The sequence below is a fragment of the Hydra vulgaris genome, chromosome 12 (assembly GCF_038396675.1).
Source record: "Hydra vulgaris chromosome 12, alternate assembly HydraT2T_AEP".
In the NCBI taxonomy this organism is placed as follows: domain Eukaryota; kingdom Metazoa; phylum Cnidaria; class Hydrozoa; order Anthoathecata; family Hydridae; genus Hydra; species Hydra vulgaris.
Window position 1 is genome coordinate 20,896,731 of NC_088931.1, and position 25,883 is coordinate 20,922,613.

The 25,883-nt window shown below is 28.1% G+C and overlaps 1 protein-coding gene across 1 annotated transcript; it reads left to right on the forward strand.

Annotated features, from left to right (window-relative positions):
- The first annotated feature begins 213 nt into the window (after nt 1-213).
- On the forward strand, nt 214-22,097 carry LOC100210454 (uncharacterized). Its single transcript, XM_065812516.1, has 5 exons — nt 214-371; nt 11,164-11,599; nt 11,853-11,993; nt 12,367-12,550; nt 21,735-22,097. Exons 1-5 carry the CDS (start codon nt 243-245, stop codon nt 21,970-21,972), a joined length of 1,128 nt encoding a protein of 375 aa, XP_065668588.1. The 5' UTR covers nt 214-242; the 3' UTR covers nt 21,973-22,097.
- The last annotated feature ends 3,786 nt before the right edge of the window (nt 22,098-25,883 follow it).

The window sequence follows — 25,883 nt, forward strand, 5'->3', positions numbered from 1 at the left end:
TATATATATATATATATATATATATGTAAATATATGTATATACATTAATATATTTATATATATACATAAATATATACATATATATATATATGTATATACATATATATATACATATATATATATATATATATATATATATATATATATATATATATATATATATATATATATATATATATATATATATATATATATATATATATATATATATCTGATTTAAGAATAATATATTAATAAAGGAGATGAATGATCTCAATAAGAATATAGAACTTTTTGTCAATATTTTGGGCATGGCTAGGACCTCAACTGTTCAAAAATGGGACAAAGAAGCATTTTTAAGAGCATTTAAATGGGCCCATTATTTTGAGCAGGTATTTATACATTTTGTTATGCATGTTATTTAACATTTTTTAGTGTTAATGCTATTTTATTATTTATATTTATTTTATTATTATATATTATTATTATATATTATTTCAAATTATATAATAGCTATCATGATTATATTATTTATATTTGTTGTCATTGTTTAATGTAATACAAATTTATTTTGTTTTCATATTAATTATTAAAAAAACTTATCAGTGATTGCAACAGCAAAGTTTGTCTGCATATATTTTCAAACATAAAAAAGGGTAATTCCATGTTAAATAACCTAGGTCATGTGACCATACATCTCAGATTTTGCTGAGTTGAGAGCAGAGTTGATAGAGCTTAGCCTTGACTTAAGGCCAAAAATTAAGGCCTTGGCCTTAAAACTTTTGGCCTTGGCCTTGAAACTTTTGGCCTTGGCCTTGGTCTTGAAATTTTTGGCCTTGACCTTGATTGCTTTGGCCTTGGCCTTTATAATAAAATACATAAAATTAAAGAATTAAAAGTTTTCATTCTTTATTTTACGTACTTAATCGTTCTTTATTTTACTTGATTACTTTATTAACGTAAAGCAAAAATTTAGGTCTCTGGCCTTGAAATTGTTTTGTGTAGGCGTTGAAACTCTTATTCTTGGCCTTGTCCTTGGCCTTGTAACTTTTGGCTTTGGCCTTGTAACATGTGGTCTTGGCCTTGCTACTTTTAGCCTTGTTAACAACTCTGGTTGAGAGTAGTGGGTCACTTTTTTGTAGCAGAATATTGGAATTGATTTTTCACTACCTTCCAGACTAGCTGGAGCTTTGAAAATTTTGGCATTTTTGTAGTGTCTTTAAATGTGCATGTTAAAATTGTTTTCAGAGCCCCAAGACATTAGGGAGACTGAGGCAAGTGCCCAATTTTTTGTAATTGAATCTTGTTATATTTTTTACTACCTTCCAGATGAACTGGAGCTCTAAAACTTTCAGCATTTGTGTACAAACTAAAAAAATTTTGAAAACAATATTTTCAAAGTTATCTTTACTGTATAAAAAAAAAAAAAAAATTTTTTAATAAGTGGGCCATGGACCCTCTGATCCTCTGCTCTGGAAACAATTTTAACAGACAAACATTTTTCATTCATCAGGACAATCATTTTGTCCTGATGAAATTTTTTTTATATAAAGTAAAGATAACTTTGAAAATATTGTTTTCAAAATTTTTTTAGTTTGTACTTGTTCTGTTTTATTTAATTATTTACAAAATAAAATACAAAAGTATAAAGTCTCAAGATTGTGTTAAGATTTGCTTAGATGCATCAACAGTCAAAGTATGCATACATCCAGTTGTTGTTACAGGTGCATCAATGGTACAAATTATGATGGTAATTGGAACCCAGCACTATTTGCTCTAGATAGTCAAAAGTTTGTTAAAAGGACCATGCAGGTGCATAAATGTTACCATAACATCTTCCGCATACCAATCCAATCAAGCATATAATATTTACAAAAACAAATTAACCAAATTTCAATGCTTAATGCATTGAAATTTGGTTAATTTGTTTTTTGTTATTGTTTTTTGTCGCTAATTTGAATATCAGAAAAAGGAAACATGCCTGTTATATTAAAATTTTCACTTGTTTGTTTAAAACTAATAGTATCTACAGATTCTGGGTTAAATTGATGGCAGCTCCTAAATCCAGGAATTGTTCTACTTAGCTGAAAATGTTTTCTGCACAATTTTGTCAGTTTTTCACAGCACAGCAGTCAAGCGCTCTATTACAATTCAATAACTGGTCATTTATGGGGCTTTGTAGACTTGCATTTGCAGTTAATCGTTTCGCAGTGTCACCAATACCTTCACATGGTGACTTATTATGACTTGTAGCAAAAATGTCCATTCTGCATCAATGTCAAAATCTTTGAAATATTATAATGATTTTCTTTTGAATTATTAACTATTTTTGTCTGAACTTCATACACAAAACCAATGTTATGCTCATTATCTTCTGACATAAAGCAAAACAAAGATCATTGAATACCGAATGATCAAAAACCAAATGAAACAAATATAAACAAAGAAAATTTTTTGAAGACAATATTTTCAAAGTTATCTTTATTTTATTAAAAATGCACAAAAAATTTTTTTTTTTTTTTTTTTGAAAAAAGTGTGGCATGGCCACCAGCAAGCCTTAATGTAAGAGCCATGCAGTCACAAGTCTTATATGACCATATCAGGGCTTGTGATGAAGAAAATAGTCAAGCGTGTTATATTGCGCTCGTAAAATTAGAATATGTTTTCATTGAGCGTGATTATGTGCGCTAGAGATAACGTCGGCGAGCGCGATCATGAAAATTGCTGAAGGCGATGCTCATAAAAAGCTTTTTATTTTTTATATCTTTTTTTATTTGTTACATAATTCTTTCGTCAAATAATGTTTGAATTAGTATCACACTCATGAAACTACTTCAACGAAATAGATTTCTATACTTCCAAACTTCTTATCAATACAACAACATCTTCTTCGCGATAATGTCAGATCGCGATTCTATTTTTAACTATTTATGTTATAAAAAAATAATATCAAACAAAAACGCAACTTCTTATTGATTTAGTATTGAAGTATAATTTAGTGACTTAGTTTTGCTTCGTTGTTTTGATATATGTATTTTAAAATGTTACTCTGTAAACTTAATTAACGGTTAATGGTTTTTATATTTCCTAATACTTTTTTATTCAAGTTATTTAATTTTTTTCTAAAATTTCTTTTTAAAATTACGTTTTTTTTATCTTAAAAAATAACACAAGAATAATTTGAAAATTTTTTTTTTAAAAAACTATTAAATACCAGATTTTCGCCTCAACTGCTGTCAACGGTGTTTCCTCTCCTACATCGTCGAAACTGAATGCAGCTACTTCATCAGTCATGTCTTCATCAGCACTGTCTATTTCATCATTGTCATCAAAAATTTGATTTGTAATCAATGTTGTTGCTGTTGTCATATAGTCAACTGGATCATCATTCAAATAAATTTCTTTTGCTCGCTTTTTAATCAGGATTATTTCTTCTTTTCATCAGCTTCCATGGTTTCCTAATATCATAGTGCTATCATTTAGAGTGTCATGATTCATAGATAAACGTTGATTTGATAATATGCTAGTTACTGTGCTAAACATTCGCTCCACGTTTGAGTTTGATCCGGAAAATGCAAAGATAATCGATATAACTTTTAATTAATTAGGAAACTTTTACTTTTTGTACAAGAACGTCGACCATCAAATTTCTCTTGTCTGGCGATTGCATACCATTGCTTCAAGATTGGTTCTTGAATGAATCAAAAATAGTTTCCATTCTTGGAAAACTAACTTTTCATTAAAATTGGAATGTTCTATTGGTGTTTTAAAATGCGTGGACAAATACTTTATTTCTTCCAAGCCAAACTCTTTGTTATCAGTCCAGTTCTGCGGGTCGATGAGCCGCATGGCGTGATAAATCTCAGACTCTTCCTTTATGCTTGTGAATCTGCTGTTTAATGTGTTTATAAGTCTGGGTATAACCTTTCTCCTAATATTTCTGACTAAGCATAATGCTTGATCTACGTCGACAAAAGTCATATCTAAGTTTACTATTATATACTTTCTATTACTGGGGTGTTTTCGTTTGTTGCCAGCTTTACTAAACTGACCAGACAGTGTTTCAGGTAAGTTATGTTTGCCCTCAATAACCATGTAACGTGATACATAGCTATCTAAAAATTCTAAATCTGTATCGATTTCTTCGAGCTTCAATTCCAGTTCTAAATTTGTTCGGTTGATTGTAGCTAGAATATCATGCGGCAACAGTTCATTTGCTTCAAATACTTTCGATGCTGGCACAATGAGCTCTAGCAAATCATGATAAACAGCAACAGTGCAAAGAAAGTTATATGATTTGAATTTCTTTAGTAACCCTTGAACCTTTGCTCTTGAAGTTATAGGGTTTTTCCGTTCATTTACGTAGTTCTCGTAGGCCACTATATAAGCTGGCCAGGACTCCAATAAATTCTTAAAAGCTTTTATATGATGGCCAACTAACCTCATTTCTGTTAGTTTCGGTAGAGTCTTATGCGTAGTACCTATAATATCTAATCTAGTTTAATTTTTAAAAATTGAATAGTTTACATTTATCTTAGAAAAATAGATAATGTAAGAAAGGTAATCTTGTAATGTGTTTTCACTATGAGCCAAGTTCTTGGAAAATAAAATGATAAACTAAAATATAAACTATGGTTTTAAGCCACAACGTTTTACCACAAACTTTGCGGTAAACTTTACCTAAAGCTGCAGATACACTTATTACTTCTTGTTTTATTTTCCCCGTGTTTCGAAACAGATAAAAATTTGTATTGTAAAATTCATCAACTTTTTTTAATTTAGAGATCTCAGAAAAAAACTTTTTTAACTGCCAGTGACTCTGTGGTTGACGCAATGAACTGGAAGTAGCCATTCCCTATCTGCCTTTATTTGCGCTATGACACCGCAATAATTTCTAAAGTTTACACTTGCACCATCGGATGTTTTACTGACTAAGTTATTTTTGTTAATCATGGGAGTCTAGTTTAAACTCCCCGGTTTCATAAATGCTATTGATTCCCTTGACAATGGGGTCTGCTTCTCCTCCGACAAACCTATCAATATCAACTAGATCCAAAACAATATAAAAAGGAGAACCACATCTTTCAATTCTTGCCAAAACTAACTCTTTTTCTTTCTTTGTTTTTCGAGCTTGGCTAGCATCGCACAAAATTGAAAAGAATTGAGCTTCTTTCAGAATATTGGCACATTTTTCACGCACAACCATCGCAATGCATTTTACGAATTCACGCCCGCTAGCGCCATTTTCGTTACGTTTGATTATTTTAACACCATTGATCTTACAGCTGTTTACCTAAACATTTTTTGTAAATGATGTATTATATTTTTCGATTTAAAGTTAAATTTACAATAGATTAGTAAAATTTACAAAGTTGGAAACATTCGAACCAACTAATTTTATGTGAACCAACTATTCAATACTTTATCTAATATATTTAAAATAGTCAACATATCGATACTTACAATAACAGTAAAGTTTTTGTGCGGCATAGTTAGCAGAAGAGCCATTTCATAGGCACAGTTTACAAGTCTTATATACGCGTCATCCCTTAAAACTTTTAACGAAGACGATATTGACGCTTGTATCTAAGAAACAAAAGAATATCGCAATTACAAAAGTACACTGTTTCCTCAAGCTTTTACTTTATGCAGTACCAATCTTAATCGAATCATAATTTAAAACTTTTTCTATAATATATTTTATAAACATCGATTTCATTTAGTTTTTTTAAAGGAAAAAACGTTCGAGATTTTTAACTAATGTTAAGTACACGTTTTTTTTTAATAAGAAACCAATCAAACGGTTAGTACTAAAAAATTTCTTATTTTAAGGATACTTTTTTCTAAATCTAGTACTAAAAGTTTCCTAAAAGTTTCTTTAATTTCAAGTTTTTATTTTTTATTTGTCATCAAATTGAATTCTATTTTCGATTGCGCGTGCAAATTAAATTCTCATTTAAACTGTTGTTCTCCATTGTAGATAATGTTAACTTCGAGTAATGTTGATGAGATATTTAGGTGAAAAATGAGGAAATATTCATCAAATAAGTTTCTCATTGAAAAGTTGCTTAGTACTAAAAGTTTCTTAAGATTTTGAGGCTCTTAATACTAGTTTCTTATAAACTGGTTTCTCATAAAAAAAAATGTGAAATCGCTTTTGACTTTTTTTAATGTTACAGTTGAATGAATAATAAAAAAGAGTTAGCGAACTTTAATTAATTCAATGTAAGAGTCATTAGTTAAAAATGCTAGTTTCATCTGCGTCATTAAAAAAATAATTTTGAAAAAAAAAGAACGCTGTTGTTTAAAAAAAAGCTTCTCAAGTTTCTTAGGTTTAATTTTTTTCTTTTGTTGACAAATTATTTTAGGTTATTATTTTTTTCAACTTTCTCTTAGTGTAGTTTAATTTTTTCAGCACATTTTAGAAATAATTAAATATTAAAATTTAACATAAACATCATCAAGCATTTACAAATGTGTAAATGCTTGATGGCCAAATCATCAAAGCAAAATATATTGATGGTGTACGATCACACGACTTCCTGATCAAGCCTGCAACAAACGACGCCTTAGCACAGTTCAAAATTAAGATATTAGAATCTGGTAAATAAGAATAAAAAATCTTTATTTCAAAGGTAATAATTTATTAATTACCTTTGAGGTTTTTGTATTTTGTATTCCATCGGTTGACATAACACATCGCAACGCAGAGCGAGAAACCCTCAAATGAGCGCATTTGAGGGTTTTTCGCTCTCACACCTTATTGCAGTAAGGTGAGAAGATGTTTCAAAATGTCTTTGAATTGTATGGATCGACACAAAGTTCGTCCCATCGATAAACCGTAAAGCACATTGTCGTATTAAACCTTTACAACCTTTTAACATTATTAAACCTTTACAACCGCTTCTCTATTTCTTGTACAAACTTTGCAGTAAATTTTAATAACGTATGTAGTTCCATTGGTAATTTCAGTTCTAAAGCCTATTACCTCTTCAACTTTCCATTTAATAAATGTTGACATCATTACTTTGTTTCCTTTTCGAATCTCCTTGATTGCGAACATTCTAAACAACAGAATCGTTTTAAATTTGAGTTAAAATAAATAATAGCTAATAAAAAACCTATACTATGAACAAAAACTAATTTTAAAAATTACTCTAATATTAATATTTATTTTTATTATAAACGATGTGTGGAGACAATAAATCAAATAAATCTTACTTGATATTTTCACAAGATTAAAAATACTCTGCAGTTTTAATTTTCTTATAATGGTTTTCTAATTTTCTATTCTTCTTTTATTTGCGCATTTTTTTATTTACACTGTGTTTCCACGTGCACATTCCATTATTGAAATTAGTGACTATTAACGACTTCAAACTGCTCATTCGTTACGTTACTGCAAAAGAGAAAGACGAAGTGCTTTTTATATCAGTGCTTTGATAATAGAATATCTTTTATAAAAAAATCTTTTTTAAATATTTTATGAAAATAAAAAAATAATCCCGAATTATTGGACGAGCGTTATTTTATACCCTCGTTATAAGCTGAACGAGCGTTGTTTGTCGCGCCTAGAACGTTTGAAAAAACCGTTTACGGGCGCGTTTTACGAGCGGAGCGCGATCGCGCTCGCTTCATCACAAGCCCTGCCATATACTTTGTTTTGACAACTTGACCACAGCTCTTCTCACAGATTTTTTAAAATGAACACATTACTTCAGCAATTTTTTTTTCCAAATAATTCTGCGATTGATATATAATATATGCTTTTTATTTATTATAAAAAACACATTTAAAATAAAAAACAATTAATTTCAGAGATTTTTAAAAAAACCATGCCTAAAAATAATTACTTTTTTCAATAGCGTTACTTTTAAGTAAATAACTAAGTATGCTATTGAAGAAAGTAATTATGTTTTAGCATGGTTTTCTCATGCGCTTATAAAAGCATGCAGAATTTGTCCCTCCCTTACATTGCACTATGTTACCAAAGACTTTGAATTCAAAATCTTATCTTTGGATTGCTAAAACTTTATTGGGAGACCTACAGGGGTTTTGCTTGCAAAAGGAATAGACCACATAGTTTCTCAATTTCCTGGTCTTCAGAGGGAAGATTTTACTGATGCTGCAGCCAACATGAAGTAAGCAATCAAGTAAAGCAAAGAGATCAATGATCATCTAACCTGTGGCGATCATCTGCTCATCACTTGCTTAACAAAGGCTTTAGAAAAATCAGAAGGAATTAATGCTATAATTAAGAAATGTAAAGGACTTACTCAAAGAACCCACCAAAGATCATTGGACTGGCAGGACATCAAGAAAGCGTGCGTGGAAGCAAATATAGAACCAGTCAAGATCATTCAGCCAATAGTAGCGAGATGGAATTCTAACTTTATGATGCTCAAGTCAATCCTTAGATTAAAGGCTGGTTTACTGCTTGCTCTTGCAACTCTAAATACACCAGATCTTCAAAGTTTGATTCCGGATGAGTTAGAGTTTAATAGTATTTACAACATTTTACCGTTTCTGGCAGAATATAAGCGATGCTCTGATTTTTTGAAAAACAAGTGACTATGCATAAAGTTCAAAAAGACATATTAAATCTCTACTTACTTTGTAAAAGAAGTGTAAATGACGTTAAAGAGTTTGACCATCAAGTTGCAGAGTGCTTACACAACTTCACGGAAGAATTTGAGAAAGATTTACCTAATAATGGCGTTGGAGTCAAATACTATGTGGATTCATTTCTGCACCCATATTATTAAGGATATACACTCAAAAATATTGCAAACAGTGAGAAAGGAGGGAAGCCGCCATAAAGGAATTGGTTGACAATCACCCAAACACAATCCAGTTCTACAAGTCATTGATTGATGATCATACTTCGCTAGAAGCATCAGATCTTGACGAAACTATGGATCCAGCGGACCTTGAGTTTTTGAAAGACAGGAGGCAGGTTTCAGTGCAATGCCCTGGGACTTCACAGTCAAGCCAATCAAAGCATTTAAACCAATCAGAGCATTTTCTTTCTTTAACTAAACCTCATTCATACAATATATAAGGCACTCTCTTCAAGTTTTCTTACTTACCCATAATATCATCTCAGATTAGGATCTGGAGACTTTTGGTAAGTCTTCAACAGTGTCATTAACTAAAGTAAGTCTATTATATAATCTCTAATTCATGGGTCTAACTTTTTACTTCTCCACAGAATAAGGCAGAGTTTTTTGCAAAAAAATCTTACTCTAATTCAACTCTTGAATCTAATGGCCACACCCTTCCTGCCAGTTAAACAGATTAACCTATTGTTAAACATTAAAATCACTATGGCTTCTAATTCTAAAGTTAGTTCTCAATTGAATACTTCTACAGTTTGTGCTCCAGACAAGATTTCCATCATAGTCTTAAAAAAGTGTTCTCCAGTATTCTCTTCAATTTTTGCTAAACTTTTAAAAAGTGCTAAATAAGTGGTTCTAATTTTTTTAAAACTCTAGAAAACACTTTAATCTCTCCAACAATCCTACCATTAGTCTTCACTCTGTTATTAGTTTCTTTATATAAAGATTTTGAGATTAAATTATTTCTTTTTAACTGCAGAATTAAAGTTATTATTGAAGGCCTACACTCCACTTTATTTCAAGTAACTTTAAGGGTACCACAAAGTTCTATCTTTGCTCTTGTAATGTTTCTTATCTACAATAACTATCTTCATCAAAATTTTATATCTAAAGTACCTCTATTAGCTTCGGACTCAACTTTATACTCTTGTATTGACAAAAATCTTCACTTTTTGATTGCTTAGAACAAACGCTGGTTTTTAATCTGATCTCTCTTCTGTAACAACCTAAGGTTTGCAGTGGCTTGTGGATTTATATTTTTCAAGGCAACAAAACTCATTTATTTACTGTAAAAAAACATTGCAATTTTGTTGGCATTCCTATATTGATGAATAACAACCTTCGTACTCTCAGACAAAGACAAAAACAAAAAAACAAAAAAAAAAAAGACAAAAACAAAAAACAAACAAACAAACAAACAAACAAAAAAAGACAAAAAAAATAGAGATAATAAATTTTAAAACTTATTTTCAAATATAATTGAACACAAAGCAAAAATGAAAAAGAAACAAACAGACAAAAATGATATTTGAACCTATATATAAATGTTTTTAATTATTGCGATTAAGAATTTTTAATTAGGAAATATAATGAAAAGAATTTAAGGTTGTATTTCTTTCTTTTTTTTTTACAAATACTATCATGGTCAATGTTTAAATGAGCTATCATCACTATTACGATAAATCAAAACTCATTCTTACTTGGCTTCTTATTCAACAAGTTGCATCCTTTTACTGTATCTTTCCCTTCATGCTATAAAACTTTTATTAATTCGGAAGAGTTAAAAGCCTTTTTTGATGTGCAAGTACATCAAAAAAGGCTTTTAACTCTTCCCCATCTTCGTGTTTTCATTTCTAATACATCTTGCGACTTTTAAAGTCTTCAGTTAACCATTTTCTAGTATTTTAACCTGTCCTTTATTTTAAAGTAACTCATAACTTAATAGTGGTTGCTTGCAATCTTGTTGATAGTAAATTAGAGTTTAAAAATGTATAAATATATGCCAGTATGTAATAATAGTAAATGTAAATTTAAAATTTTAATACAAAAAGTATTATAAATTTTTTTCAAGCCCCAGCTATCAACCCCTGCTAAATCTTATAATTTTTTGCCGGGGCCAGGCTTGCACAAAGTCTCATTTTAAGCCGGGGCTGGGGGCCTGGTCACTTACTATGCTTAGTTAGGTTTGCTCTTTCACTAATATGTGATTCGGTAATGGCAATGTTGGGAAAAAAAAAAAATATATTATTAAAAAGTATGCATATAAAAAATGTATTAAAACAAAATTAATTTTTTATTGCTACAAAGCCAAGAGACATATTACTGACAATAATATTAACAAAATAATACTCTTGCTCGAGCATTTGATTGATAGTTATTTATTTATGACAGATTTTGAATGAGCAGTTGGTTCTATTTTATTGCATTTAAAAAGCTCAATAAAATTTAATGAAACTAGTTAAAATTTTAGTTAAAAAATTTTAATACTTTTTTTACTACATCAAAAGTTCATTTTATTTGTTTTGTTTCTTTCTTAAAATCCTTTTTGTTATATTCTTATATATAGGTTTATAAGAAGACAAAATTGAAGCCAAATGTAGCTGAAAAAATAACTCAGCAGCTTGAAGTTGCCTGCAGTGATGTAAATGCAAAGTTAGGTTTATCTCCGCTTTCTTACAGTGATTTTGAACGAGCTACACACATTTTACGCAAGTATCTCCTTGAAAATCCTTATTTGAGCAATGAGTTTTATCTTGAGTTGGTTAGTCAATTAAAACTTTCAGAAGTTGATGAAATGAAAAAACATATTGGCTCTTTATCAAAGCTCAAGGCTGCCTTACAAATACTGCAATTGATGTTACACAAAAAATATGACACACAATCAGAAATAAGAAACCGAGATATTGAAAGTCATCATAAAGAACACATAACAAAAGAAAAAATTCAGCTCAACACTAATGCTGAACTTTTAAAGAAATGCTTAAAAAATATTTTAAATAGTGGTAATTATTTGTTTTAATCTTATAATTAATTCATTAAGACATTTGAATTAGATGTCACTTGATATTTACCAACTTTCTTAATTTGAAGCTTTATTGATATTGTTTTTTAGTTAATTAAATGTATTTGAATGATAATCTGTTGTATTTTTAAATAATACTGTGAAACTGGAACTCGTTTTTGATTAACTTGTTACTAATAACCTTTGACATTCAGTGTATTTATTCAGGCAATAATGTTTCAAATGTATTTTAGGGTCATGTAATGGTTCGCTGCTGTACAAAAAGTTGCTTAGTATGGTTAATCAAAAAAAAGGAATTGATGTTTTGATTATGACATTAGTATTTGGAGAGAGAGATGAAAAAGTAGCAAAGTATGTCCTTGATTTTATAAAAGGTATCAAATACAATTTTCATTGTTTTTACTAGCAAAGAAATATTTTCTTCAAAAAGAAATAAAACACTTTTTATAATTCATTAAAAACTTTCATAAAAGTTTTAGAAAAATGCTAAAAGAAGATAAAAGTAGGGGAAGTTGGGGTACAGTGGATCAAGGGGTGCAGTGAATAAGAGACATTTTTTCAAAGATTATAATTTTGTTCATCTTGATAATATAATCATTTTATCTGCTCATATATCAGCCATCTTTAAATAATTTTTGATGTGGTATCAACTCTATTTAAAGATATATATATGTACAAAAATATTATATTTTTGTACATATATATGCATATATATATATATGTACAAAAATTATATAATATATTCAGATGTAATGGTGGTTACTTGGAAAAATGAATGGAGAGATTTTTTACAAATTCCATCAATTCATTTATTTGCTGATTGTGCAAAAGAGTATAGTGTTTTCTTTGAAGAATATTTAAAGATGTTGGAATTCTGTGCTGAGAAATTGCAAAAGGAATTGGAGGAAAATCCAGAGATACAATTTGATTTGTAAGTTCTTTAACTTTCTTGTTGTTTCTGTCTGAAGTTTTTTTTTTAAACCCAATTTTAATCAAATATAAGTTAAATACAAAGAAAAGGAAAACTATCAAAAGATTTTTACCAGATTTAGTATGTTCTAATTTTATTTAAAATTGTGTTTGTTTTTTTACATTTTAAAATGTATGAATACTAGTTTAAAAAAAGTTTTAAATTGAATTAGTAAGGCTTTGGCCTTTTCTTATAAAACTTTTAGAATTTTGTAAAATTTATAATGTAATTATACCAAAATGTATAACTAAAAAAAATGTGTCGTAAGTTGTAAACTTTAATGCATACTATAAATAATTGGTATTTTTATGTAATATTTATAAATAGATGTTGCAAAAAGCAATTTAAATTGTTTGATTTATTAAAATTTGAATTTTGACTTAGAATAGTAGTATTAAATGGAGATTTGGATTCGGTAAGTTTAACCCTATCATAAACTTAAAAAGAAAAGTCTTATGAAAAATGAATGACCTATTTTCAATATCATTTTTATAAACATTTGCAAGACTTCACAAAAAATCTACAAGACTTGTGACCATGATAAACATACTAAGTGTTTTGAAAAATTAATTTTTAGTAAAGTTTTATTAGGAAAAATGCTAAGCCAATCCAAAGCAACACATAAGTACAGATTCTTTGCAGTTTTTATCTGGGGGTCACAGCAATGGACTTTAGATTTTTTAGATTAGATTATTTACGTTCTTGTTCTATTGGCTATTGTTATGGTTTCCAGCCCTATTTTATATTTGGTTTAAATATTATTTAAACTTGACCTCTATTACTATTGCTGAAAGAAGAGCTAAATGTCATTTAATAATGAAAGTTCAATTTGTGGTTAAAATAGAAGCATTTTCTTGTTTGAAATTTAATTTTGTTGGTTTTAAATGTGCTAAATACTCTCAATATGAGTAAGCAGTAGTGATCGATCGAAATTCTGTTTCGGAATTGGTTTCAGTTAAAATTTCAATTTGAACTGTTACCGAAATTTCAGTTTTAGTACTTTTTATAACTCAGTAAAAACTGAAATTTCGGTTGAAAAACATGGCTTATATTGCCAACTTTGGGATATACCTGTAATTAATTTTATCATAATATGAGTATAAAAAAATAACAGATGTAAAATTGCTTTTTTAAATAAATTTTTCTAATAAAATAAATTTTGACTAGCCAAAATTTCGGTATCGGTTTCGGCACCAAATTTGAGTACCCGAAATTTCGATCTATTTTGGTTTCAGCTTTTTTTCTGTTTCAGTCGATCACTAATAAGCAGTGAGCAAGCTCGTTCCCTGAGACTGTCTCCCTTCAAAATAATGCCAAAGTGCTGATTCACTTTACACATAAAGTTTTTGAATAATCAATTTAATTTTTCTAGTTTTAAATGTGCTAAATTCTCTCAATATGATAAGCAGTGCAGAACATGTAATATTTTTGTAAAGTATTAATTTGTGTTCCAAGTTTTAATGTTTTTTTAAAACAAACTAATTCATGAAATTTTAAGAGACATGTTTCAGATAAAACTCTTGTTTTAGATTTAAAAAAATCTTTATCTGATAGGTTGGCATAGACATAAATAAATTATGTTTTGATTTGTGAAAGTTTGAATTATGCGGCTATTCTTTTATGTGCTTTCACTATGATGTTCTGAATCATTCTCCTTCTTCTGCATTCTTTTTGATGTTATTTCAAATTGAATTTATTATTACTATTCTCTTTATTTTCTCTTTGTTGTTATTAGTGACTTTAATACTCATTACGTTGAATAGTTTGGCTCTAGTACCACTGAGCTTGTTGACCCAAAATGCTTAAAGGGATCCCAAAGTGCCAAGATATGTTGTGTTCATAATAAGAATGTTTAAAAAAAATCTTTAGTCGGAATTATTTTGATTAAAACAAAATAATAAATGCATACCAAGAAAAACTAACTTTTTAGTTTTGTTGAAGCTCGCCGTTTTCATGTTAATGTGATTTTGTTTAAAGTCGCCGTCTTCATGTTAATGTGATTTTATTTAAAATATACGCAGCAATCTACAGACTTTATAATTAATTTAAGCACGTTTAATTTCAAAGTGTTTCAGTCAAAAAAATGATGCCATAGTAAGATATATTTTTTAGAAAAATCAATTTATTTTTTTTGAAATTAGTATTTGTTTTTGTTTTAATTGTTTTTAAAATCAATTTTTCTCATCAATCGTATGACTATCCTATAAATTTTAAAGAAAGCTAAACATAAAAATATTTATTTATAAAGCACAAGAACCAAATTAAATTAAGATTTTTATTATACATTCTTAAATATAATAAATATATAATAAAGACATTGATCGCCTTATTATATATTCTGAATCTTTTTTATTTTTATGTAAACAATGTGACCTTTTTTTCTAAGCTGTTTTATCTAAGCTGTTTATCGCTATTACATTTTTGTTCTCCTCTCAAAATGACAATTTACAAATTCTTAAATTTTTAATTAATAAATAATTTTGGTAAGCAACAGCATTTATTCGAGATATTTGACTAGTTCTTTGGTTTTTAATTTAAAAATATTGATAATAGTCAATTTAGTTCAAGTTGATAAATTTTGGTTATTTGCATATAGATATAAAGGTAATTTTTTTATATTTTGCTTTTCCATTTTGATAACTAAGCAGTTAAAGTGCTGGCAACTCCATACCAATTAGAACCTCTTTTAAAAAAGACAAAGAAATCATGTGTGGATTTAAAAAAATAAAAATCATAACAGCTATGAGAGTTTGAATTTTGATATTGTTAAAGCGTCAAAATTAAATAATAATAATAATGATATTACAATTGCGGTGTACACATATATACAAAATTAAAGTTGCACAGAATGAACTGCAAATTCATCATTAGCTAAAAAGCCAGCTCATTTAGCTGCAGTAATACAGCCACAGAAAATGATTCATTGTGGTAATTATGATAGTTGCTGGTCTAGTTTTATTTTGAAACTGTCTATAGTAGAGGCATTGACAACATCAGGCAAAGCATTTCAAGTATCCACAACCCAGTTATTAAAAAAATTAAATTGAACTAAACAATTGCTATTGATTTCACTATGAAAGCTTTTGCAATGACCATAAATGGGAGGAATAAATGTTAGGTCAGTATACATGTTGATTAAATCAGTTTTGTTTTCAATTTTGAACTCTTCAGTCACTTAATGAAGTTAGTCCACTGCTGAAAATTATTACAATATTGTTGATATTCCTACTCTAAAAATGTTGCTGTAGTGGCTCTTCCCACTAAACTAGAGCCTCTGTCCTATTGTCCCAAAGTTTTATCTCTTTCCCCTTTCTACAAATACTACCAGTGTTGTTGCTCAACTGAAATGTTTGTTCCTCTCAATCAAAAACTTTATCTTTCTCATCGCTCAGCAAAATTACATCCTTTTGTTTCTTCATGCTCAAAAATTTTTTATTCATCTAGTTTTTTCATCAAACGTTGGTGCTTTAAAATTTTCTCTTGTCTTTGTGTTTTCCTGTTTTATGCAATTTATAGTTTTTAAATCTTCTGTCAGCTTTTTAACTCTTTTTGTTTTCTGTTGCAATTTATTTAATGGCTACAATAGTTATAACGGCAGCATTGTTAAGAGAAAAATTGTTTTAAAAATAAAAAGTTACTAGCTGATATTGTTCCTTATTTTTTCTATTATTTTCTATTAAAATTATCTATAATATTTTTCATTCGTATTTCTAGCTGTTGGAATCTCAGATCAGGAAGTTTTTTTTCTTTCCATTCGAGATAAAAAAATGTCTTTGACTTTTCTGTGAAAATAATGAATATTAAAGCATTGTTGGGAGTAACAAAAATAAAAATAAAAAAAAACTAAAATTGAAGTTTACCAATTGTTTCAATTTTGAAAATATTACTTTTTTTTTTTACTTGGAATAATACAACTTTTTTTTTTTAGTTTAATAAAGTTATAACATCAGTAGTATTTTTTAATAAATAGTATTTTTCATCGTTATCACAGCAATCTTACTCCATACATCAACATGTAAACTATGTTAAAGTTGTTTTAATTTTTTTTTTTTTTGATAAACTTTACTCTGTAGCTGTTTTATGCTTTTGTATAAATTAATTTAAATTGTTGATGCAATTGCTTTAAGATTCTCCCAGCAGGCACATTACGTTCGCTGGATGTTTTGCGAACTAGTGACGTCCGTAAGACGTCGTTTGCTCAAATTTTGATCTTCACCCAGACAACATTTTGTTTCTTAAATTTTGGTTGTATTTTAAATGTAGTTTTTATTCTTTGGCTCTTGTATTGAAGAGCATTTGCAACAAGTTTCACCTTACAACTTATGTAAGAAGAATTATATTTACAAATAAAACAAAAATATCACAACTTTACTTTTCTGTTTAAAAGTAAAAGATGTTTAACTAAAATTTTTAACAATAGACAATATAAAAAATCACAGTAATATACATTGCAGTACTACAAATTACAAGTTTAAAGAAAATTTCACAATATATATATATATATATATATATATATATATATATATATATATATATATATATATATATATATATATATATATATATATATATATATATATATATGTATATGTATATATATATATATTTATATATATATTTATTTATATATATATATGTATATTTATATATATATATGTATATTTATATATATATATGTATATTTATATATATATATATATATATATATATATATATATATATATATATATATATATATATATATATATATTAGGGTGCATCAAAAACAGTTCTAAATGTGTTCTTTATAATAAAATAACAGATCTTAAAATTTTTTGAACAAGAAATATTTTAGGAGGTGTCCCAAAACCCTTGAACATTTATAGGGTTCCTAATATTTATGTAAAAAAAGTTCTTCAAAAGTAAATCAGCGAAATTATGTAAAAATTTCGATAACAATTATTTCATATAAAAACTTATATTGGTGTTCATGTTTGTATTATCAACACCTTTATACGCCAGCACCTTTTTTTTTTTTTACACGATACCTTATTCCGTAATAGTGTAACACCTTTTTTAGTAACATCTTACGTTTTATTGAAATAAATGCACTTTAAATAAATCAAAAGATTATTAAACATTTTATAATAATCTTGGTTTTTATGATGTCATTAGAGATTTATTATCTGCGAATTTTATAAAAAAAATTGTGTGCTATATATATATATATATATATATATATATATATATATATATATATATATATACATATATATATATATATATATATATATATATATATATATATATATATATATATATATATATATGTATACAGTGCTTCCAGAAAGTATTAGCGCACTCATATTTTTTTTACCTAAGGGAACTTCAAATGAGTGTAATTTGAAAACAATAAAAGGCTGAGTGATAATTTTTTTTTAACTTATTCATAAAATAAAGCAGAAATACTAATTGTCAAATATATAAAGGACATTTCTTTATTATTATCTTGAACGTAATTAAAATACAACAAGAGTGATAAAAACAATATTAAAAAAGTGTGCAAAAGTATTAGCGCACTTACAGTTTTTCAAAGATGGTAAGAAAGTTTAATATTTTTTGTGACCACCTTTCTTTTTAAGGCATGCTAAGACTCTGCGCGGCATAGAATCTATAAGTTTTCTGATTAATTCTTGTGGCACGGTATTCCACAACTCTTGCATCTGCGTTTTGAGCTGCACCAAGTTAGTGGGCTTGCTTTTTTGTAATTTGCAGTCCATCCAACTCCAAAGATTCTCAATAGGATTTAAATCAGGTGAGCGAGCGGGCCAAGGCATTAGATTAAACCATTTTTTTTCCATGTATTGCTTTATTGAGCGTGCTGTGTGGCAAGGAGCGTTGAAATTGCCAGGTGGAGTTTGCCTTGAAAACGTCCATTGATGGCTTTAAATAACCTTCTAATATCTCTATATCGATGTTGATTAAGGCGATCAGTGTAGAGATGCGCCAGTCCATTGCTAGATCCAGCAATGCAGCCGCAAATGCTAATTGAACATCCTCCTCTTTGAACTCTTGACATGATAAAACGAGGATTATATTTCGTTTTTGTATCTCCTCACGACAACCCTTTTCTTGCGATTAATTAAAGTTCAAAATTTGACTTGTCCGAGAAAATAACCTTTCTCCATTGCTCTACAGTCCATGCAGCTCTCTCTTTGCACCATTTTCTTCGCTTGAGACGGTCTTTGATACTTAATAGTGGCTTCTTTGTTGCAAGGTATGAATTGAGATGTTTTTTCTTCATAAGCTTGTTAATTGTTGATCGGCTTACTTGATGTACACTCAACGCTGTATTCAGGTCTGAGGCAATTTCGGCTATGCTTATGTTTGGGTTGCGTCTAGCGAGCATAATTGCTTTATTTTCGTCCCTTCCTGACTTTTTTGGGACGACCAGAGCGACTTTTGTCTTTGACTGTTCCAAACTCATCATAGTTTTTGAGCGTTGTTCTAACGCTGCATTCACTGCTTTCAAGTTGACGTCCGATTTCTTGATTGCTAAGACCACTTTTGTTCAGGCCAACAACTTGCTACTTTGTTTCAATTGTTATTCTCCTTAAACCCATATTTTTGTTGTTGCAATTTTAAAGTATTAACTAACTGTATTTCAAATGATATTTCCGCCAATTCAATTTATTCTTCTTACATATTTTATTGACTATTATTAATCAGCAGAGAGTTTTTAACAAAAATTAACCAAGAAAGTTTTTCTCAAAGGAATTAAACGAGTGTGCTAATACATTTTAAATGAGTGCGCTAAAACTTTTGCACGCTTAATTTCAGACATTTTTCCGAGTAATCATTAAACTTCTAATTAACTCATAAAAAAAACAAGCAGGTTGACAATATTTGACATTAAAATTAAATTTAATTGGTTTTACCTTTCATTTTAAAAAAAAAACCAGTTCAAAATTAAAATTACTTTGCAATTTATACTGATTTGAAGTTGTCTATAATAAAAAAATTACGAGTGCGCTAATACTTTCTGGAAGCACTGTATATATATATATATATATATATATATATATATATATATATATATATATATATATATATATATATATATATATATATATATATATATATATATTATATATATATATAAATTAGTAAAAAACACTTATCTAACTTTTTTCTTCAACTTGAAGTTTCACCATTGCTGGATCATTAGGAAGAGTTACTAAATCTAAAAAAAAAACAAAAAAACAAATTCAATTTATAGAAAAAAATATTTTACAGGAAGTTATAAATTATTATAAAAAAAAAATTAATTACTATATTTTTTTGGTTAACGGGAAGTTACAGAAAGTAATTATTAAATAAATTTCTTTGGAATGGGGATAGTTTAATTTGGTCATTTGCAAACATAGCATTCATTTTTTGGAAATGTTATTATAGGCAGGGGCAGATTTTAGAATAGACCATTGTAAATTAAAATTTTTCTTTTTTTCCTTTAAATCCCAAATATATTTTGACAGCATAGTCTCTTTTGAATATTTTTTGTGTTTAAACGATTGTTTGTGGTTGGTATAACGTTTCTTCCATGCCCCCTCGGTTAAGCCAATATATTGTTTATCAGGGTATTTTGTGAGGAGACAATGCACTTGTAAATTATATTTTTCGAAAGGCATTTTTCATTCGAATTTTTCATTCGAGGGCAATCTATTTTTTGTTTACAATTACAATAATCAGTGTTTTTTTCTTTTAAATGTTCTTTTTTATTAACTAACGCGTAGTTGTGGCCTTTAATAATATAATATTGAACCCTAATATTTTAGTTTTTGCTGACAAAACAAGCAGCATTTACCAAATTACCCCAGAAACTCATCAAAAAATACTGCGCGATAATATTTCTAATAATTATACAAAAGCACCAAAAAAACTTGAAAAACGCCATTAATTTAGAAGCTCAAAACATTGCCAAAAAAATTGCATCAGTTGCATCAGCGCAAGCGTTTGTTTCACTAAAAGATTACAAACCAAATTTTCAAAATAAACTCCCTTGTAGGCTACTAATACCTTCAAAAAGTGAACTAGGGCACGTTAGTAAAATAAAACTAGACAAAATTAATAACTATTCGGAAAAAATTAGGTTTACATCAGTAGAAAAATACCACTGATGTTATAGATTGGTTTTCTAAAATTAACAATAAAAATGAATGCACATTTATAAAATTTGATATTATTGATTTTTACCTCTCAATTACAGCAGAAATTTTAGATAAAACAATAGAATTTGAAAAATCCCATTTAGAAATTACTGAGAACATAATCCGTATAATTAAGCACTACAGAAAAACTTTATTTTAACAAGGAAACGTGGAAGAAAAAAACCACCCACGAATGCTTTGATGTAACAATGGGAAGTTACGACGGAGCAGAAATTTGCGAATTTGTAGGTTTATATATTTTAAATATCCTAGCTAAAATAATCCAAATTAATCAGTTAGGTCTTTATCGCAACGACGGTTTAATAATGATGCATAAAAAACCAGGGCCACAACTCGATAAAATTAGAAAAGATATTATTAAAGTTTTTAAAAACATTGGCTTCTAAAATTGAAATAAACATAAATTTAAAAATAGTGAATTTTCTTGATGTCACATTTAACCTCTCAGAAAGTTCCTATAAGCCATACAAAAAGCCTAATGACGAATTATTGTAAATTAATGTGAATTCGAACCATCCCTCTCAAGTTCTAAAACAAATTCCAATTTCAATTATCAATAGGCTAAACCAAAACTCTTCTAATGAAAATATTTTTGACTCCTCTAAACGCGTTTATGAAAATGCCCTTAAAAAAAGTGGCTTTCAAAATTTCGAGCTAAAATTTGAATACAATATATTGGCTTAACCGAGGGGGAATGGAAAAAACGTTATGCCAACCACAAACAATCGTTTAAACACAAAAAGTATTCAAAAGAGACTATGCTGTTAAAATATATTTGGGATTTAAAAGAAAAAAAGAAAAAGGTTAGATAAGTGTTTTTTACTAATTTAGTATTGCTCTGTTCTCTAAGAACATTGAGCACTCTATTTGTAAAACATAATTTACATATATATATTATATAATATTTATTCTTGTAATTATTATTATTATTTTTTTAGTTATGGTAGTCCTACTAGTAATGAGTGCTCTGCAAATAATGGATGCTCTTCAAGTAGCGTATCCACATATTATTACTTACTTCAAAATTCTATTCAAACTTTGGCTAAATCAAGCTGTGAAAGTGAAGAGAAAGTATTGAACTTTATAAAAAAGCGCTGTTCCACATTATCTTCAAATATTTCTTCTGATAGAAATGTTTGGAAAAAGTTAGCTTGTGCAATGAAAATCTCTGTGTGAAAATCTCTGTGTGAAAACTATTTAAAGAATAATAACAGATAAAGTATAATAATTCAATAATTTTAATGAGTTATTGTAATATGATTTGATAGTTTATCTATTTTTAAATAAACTTTAGTGACTAATTCCACCGTCGGATAAATGTTCTTGGAGAACAGGACTTAAAACCTGCATTAAGGTTTTAAGCAAATGATTTTCTAACAGTTTGCTTTGGTTTCTAATCATTGTTCGGTCAAATCAAAATAAGTAAATTTGTAGCAAATTATTATAAATTAAATGCAAAATTATTTTATATTTTTGATTTGTTCATTTAAATAATTTTGTTGAATTAAATTTTTAAAAATTATTTTGATTCTAATATGACAAAATCAACTTAATGCATCACCGAAATCAAAAAAGTTTGATACAAATATACTATTCTAAAAAACTTTAATTAAAATTATGTAGAAGCAACAAAAAAAAATCAAAAAACAGCCTTTTCTTAACATAAAAATTTCCAAATTTATGAATACAAAACTAAGTTATGTTTGTATAATCTAAGTAAATTCCTAGTATGTTTTATTCTGACAAATATTTTCTGTAGGAAAAGAAATTTCATTGCTTAAACATTATAAATCTATTGTCACTCTTCATTGTTTTATGTGTCTTTATCTTTGCATAGTTTGTGGCTCTTGCAAATCTTTTATCTGCTGTGTTACTTGTGCACAGGAAGTTTTTAACAAAAACATTGACTTTCTGAAATCACTAGTTATTTCCTCATTGACCTGGTCATTGCGAGAGCCATGTTAAATCGTTAATTTCTACAACCTTGAAAACGGTCCGAATACATTTGATCAAATACAAGTTCAAATTACGTTATTTTAGATTCGCAAATACAATTACAAATATTTGTATTTTAGGTAAGAAAATATACGAAAATTCTTAAATTATTTTTTGTTTTACTAAGTTAATAACTAAATATCAACAAATCCATCCGGTAGCATTTATCCAAGTAAAATTGCTGTCGAAGCTCAATATAGTCACTTTTCGGTTGCTTTGTTTTGTTTGAGAATTGATCCAAAAATTTTTGTAAGTCAGTTGTTCCTGATTCCAAGTTTTAAATTTCAAAAATTTTTCCCTTTGTAAACAAACTGTTTCCCAAACCAGCATGTCTGTCTGATTTTCTTTTTCTCAATTTCTTGCGGGCGCGTTCGACTGTTGATCTACTAAAAAATAAATCATTAGAGGAGTTAAAAAAACATTTTAGATAGGAAAAAAGTGTAATGAATTATTTTCTGTTCTAAAATTTCTTCTACTTCATCTTGAGTTTCTTGATAAAGCATTTGGTTGGTACTCTTTCTTTTTCGTTCTTAGTCTTACTGAATTCGAAGTTGTTCGTTTCTGAATATTTATCTCAGTATACTCAATGAATACTTTCTTGTTAGTGAATGATCACAATTATATCTTTAATGTTTTTTTTTTTTCAATGTTAATCTTTGATCTAGCAAAAGGTCAATACATTCCTTCCTTGATTTAACAGATCGAATTCGATTGCATTAAATGTTTCAATGGCATCAGCAAAAGAGAAATCACAGAGCAAAACCATCTTTCCTTCAAAACACAACTTGATTGCGAGCATTTTACGTTTCATAAGTTTCAGTTGAATCTTATCATAGATGGCTTTTGTCTCATCTTCTACTTTATAGATGATATAGAAATGTTTCTAACACATTAGAGCAATCTTTTTTATTAGTTATTTGGTGCATCAAGAAGTTTATCAAAGAGCACTGCAAAATATCAGGAGATTCGCGTCTCCTTTGTTTCCATTTATGCATATATGGCCAGAGCCGGCTTCGAACCATTGCCTTCCAGTTCTGAAGCCAAAACTCTTACCACTACACCATGGCTGCTATCTTGAATGTACAACAGTCTCAAGACGCATTCTTAAAAAGATGGAAGAGTGTCTCTAAAAAAGGAATAAAATGAAATGGGCTTTAAGTTCTTTCAGACGAAAATTATAAAAAGTTATTTTTTCAACAGAAAATATTTTTTCTTGCTTTTAGTTATTTTGTTTCATACATTTTATCCAGTATTTATATTTTAAATACACAGTTATATATAGTTTATGTAGATATGTTGATGATGATTTATTATTATGATTATTATTATTATATTTGATATTGTAAAGGGCTTCATGATAAGATCGTATAATCTTCTAGAAATTCTGCCGGTTATATTTGTAATAAAACTATTCTGTAATTGTAATTTTTTAATGAAGGCAAGTAAATATTAGAAGAAAAAAAAATCTATAATGCTGCCATTGCTGTTTGTTTTTGTCACCCACTTGATGTGTAATTCTTACACACTATGTCCTTATATCGGCCATATAAACCTTTTGATTGGAATCCTTCTTGAATCTTCAAAAACATTCTTCTAGGTTGAAGAGTTTTTAGAATCATTTCAGAACCTTCCATTATCTTCCATATCGTTTCAGAATATTCATGCCTTCAAAAGTATGTAAACCTGGTACTCGAATGAAGCAATCTTTTATAAAATTTCAAAAATAGTAATCTTTTTTTGATATCATAATTGTACCATTTAGTAGATTACTTGTTTATTTTCTTAAAATTTATACAAGCATTTGGTATATCCTAATTTCTAGCATTTAATTGGTGTTTTTATTATTGAGTAGTTTGTGTCAGTTAGTGCTGTTAAATGCTTTGTTTTAATTTGAATACTCATCTTTTTAATACATTTTTAAAATTTTCAGATTTTTTTGTAACGTGTGTGAATCTTTGAATGTAGACTATTGGATTTATGTTAAATGTGTAGATCTTAGTTTTTGTAGACTTTATTTCGTCTTATTTTATAAAAACTTTGAAAGAAAAGTTTTATAAAATTTTGCTTTTTTTGAGGTTTTTGAAAACTATGTCACCAGGTTAACAGAATATTAAAAAATTCTGTGCTAGATTCACCTATTATTAAAAGACATAAAAGCGTTTTAATAAAGGTAGGAACATTTCTTGTGAAATTGTTAATTACAATTTGTTTACTTGGTGATTTGAGAGCAGTGGTCTGTACCAACCAATAAGGATGTTTTCTGTCTGATCTTATATTGCACTAATTAGATTCGACTATAGAATTATTCAATTGTACGAAATATATTTCTTTTGTAAATCACTACACTTCACCTTTCTTCAAACCATTATTCAGTTATACCAAAGACGTTTTAATAGACGGACGTTGAACTCATTGTTTAAAAGCCAAAATATGCGCGTTTGCAATTGTTATAAATAACAATAGCCAAACAAAAGGAAACATTTGCGTCACGTGGAAATACTTTTATATGATTATACATCAAAACAAAAACTCTCATCTATCCACAGAGGCGCCAATTAGGGGGAAAAAATAACAAAAATAGTTAACGTAGGATTTGAATTGTTCTGCTCAATGTTATGATTTGGTTATGGGAGGAGGGGGGAGTCAACTTGTTTACACAATTTCCCCCTCCCCCTCCCCTAATTTTTTGCTGAATTGGCGCTACTGCACAGTGGGACAAAATCAAGTTTTTTGTGCCAAAATTGTTTTCGTAGTTTTATTAGAATTGCTATATTTATATATAAAATGCATTGATAAAGTAATAAACATGTAATTATATATTATAAAAAAATATATTAAAAAAATTAAATTTTGGTGAAAAATACGAAATATGTTTAATGGACAAGACAACTTTTAACAGTCTAAACATCAAAAATACTACTTTTCAATGTATGTATTCGTCATAAAATACCTTTTCTAGACTTATATTTACAGAGTTTATATATTATAATAGTAATGAAAGATTTTGTAGGTATTCTTTGTATACAAAACATCTTTTTTACATTTTCAGTATTTCTCATCAACTGACCATTAACCGATGTTTTTCTATAACT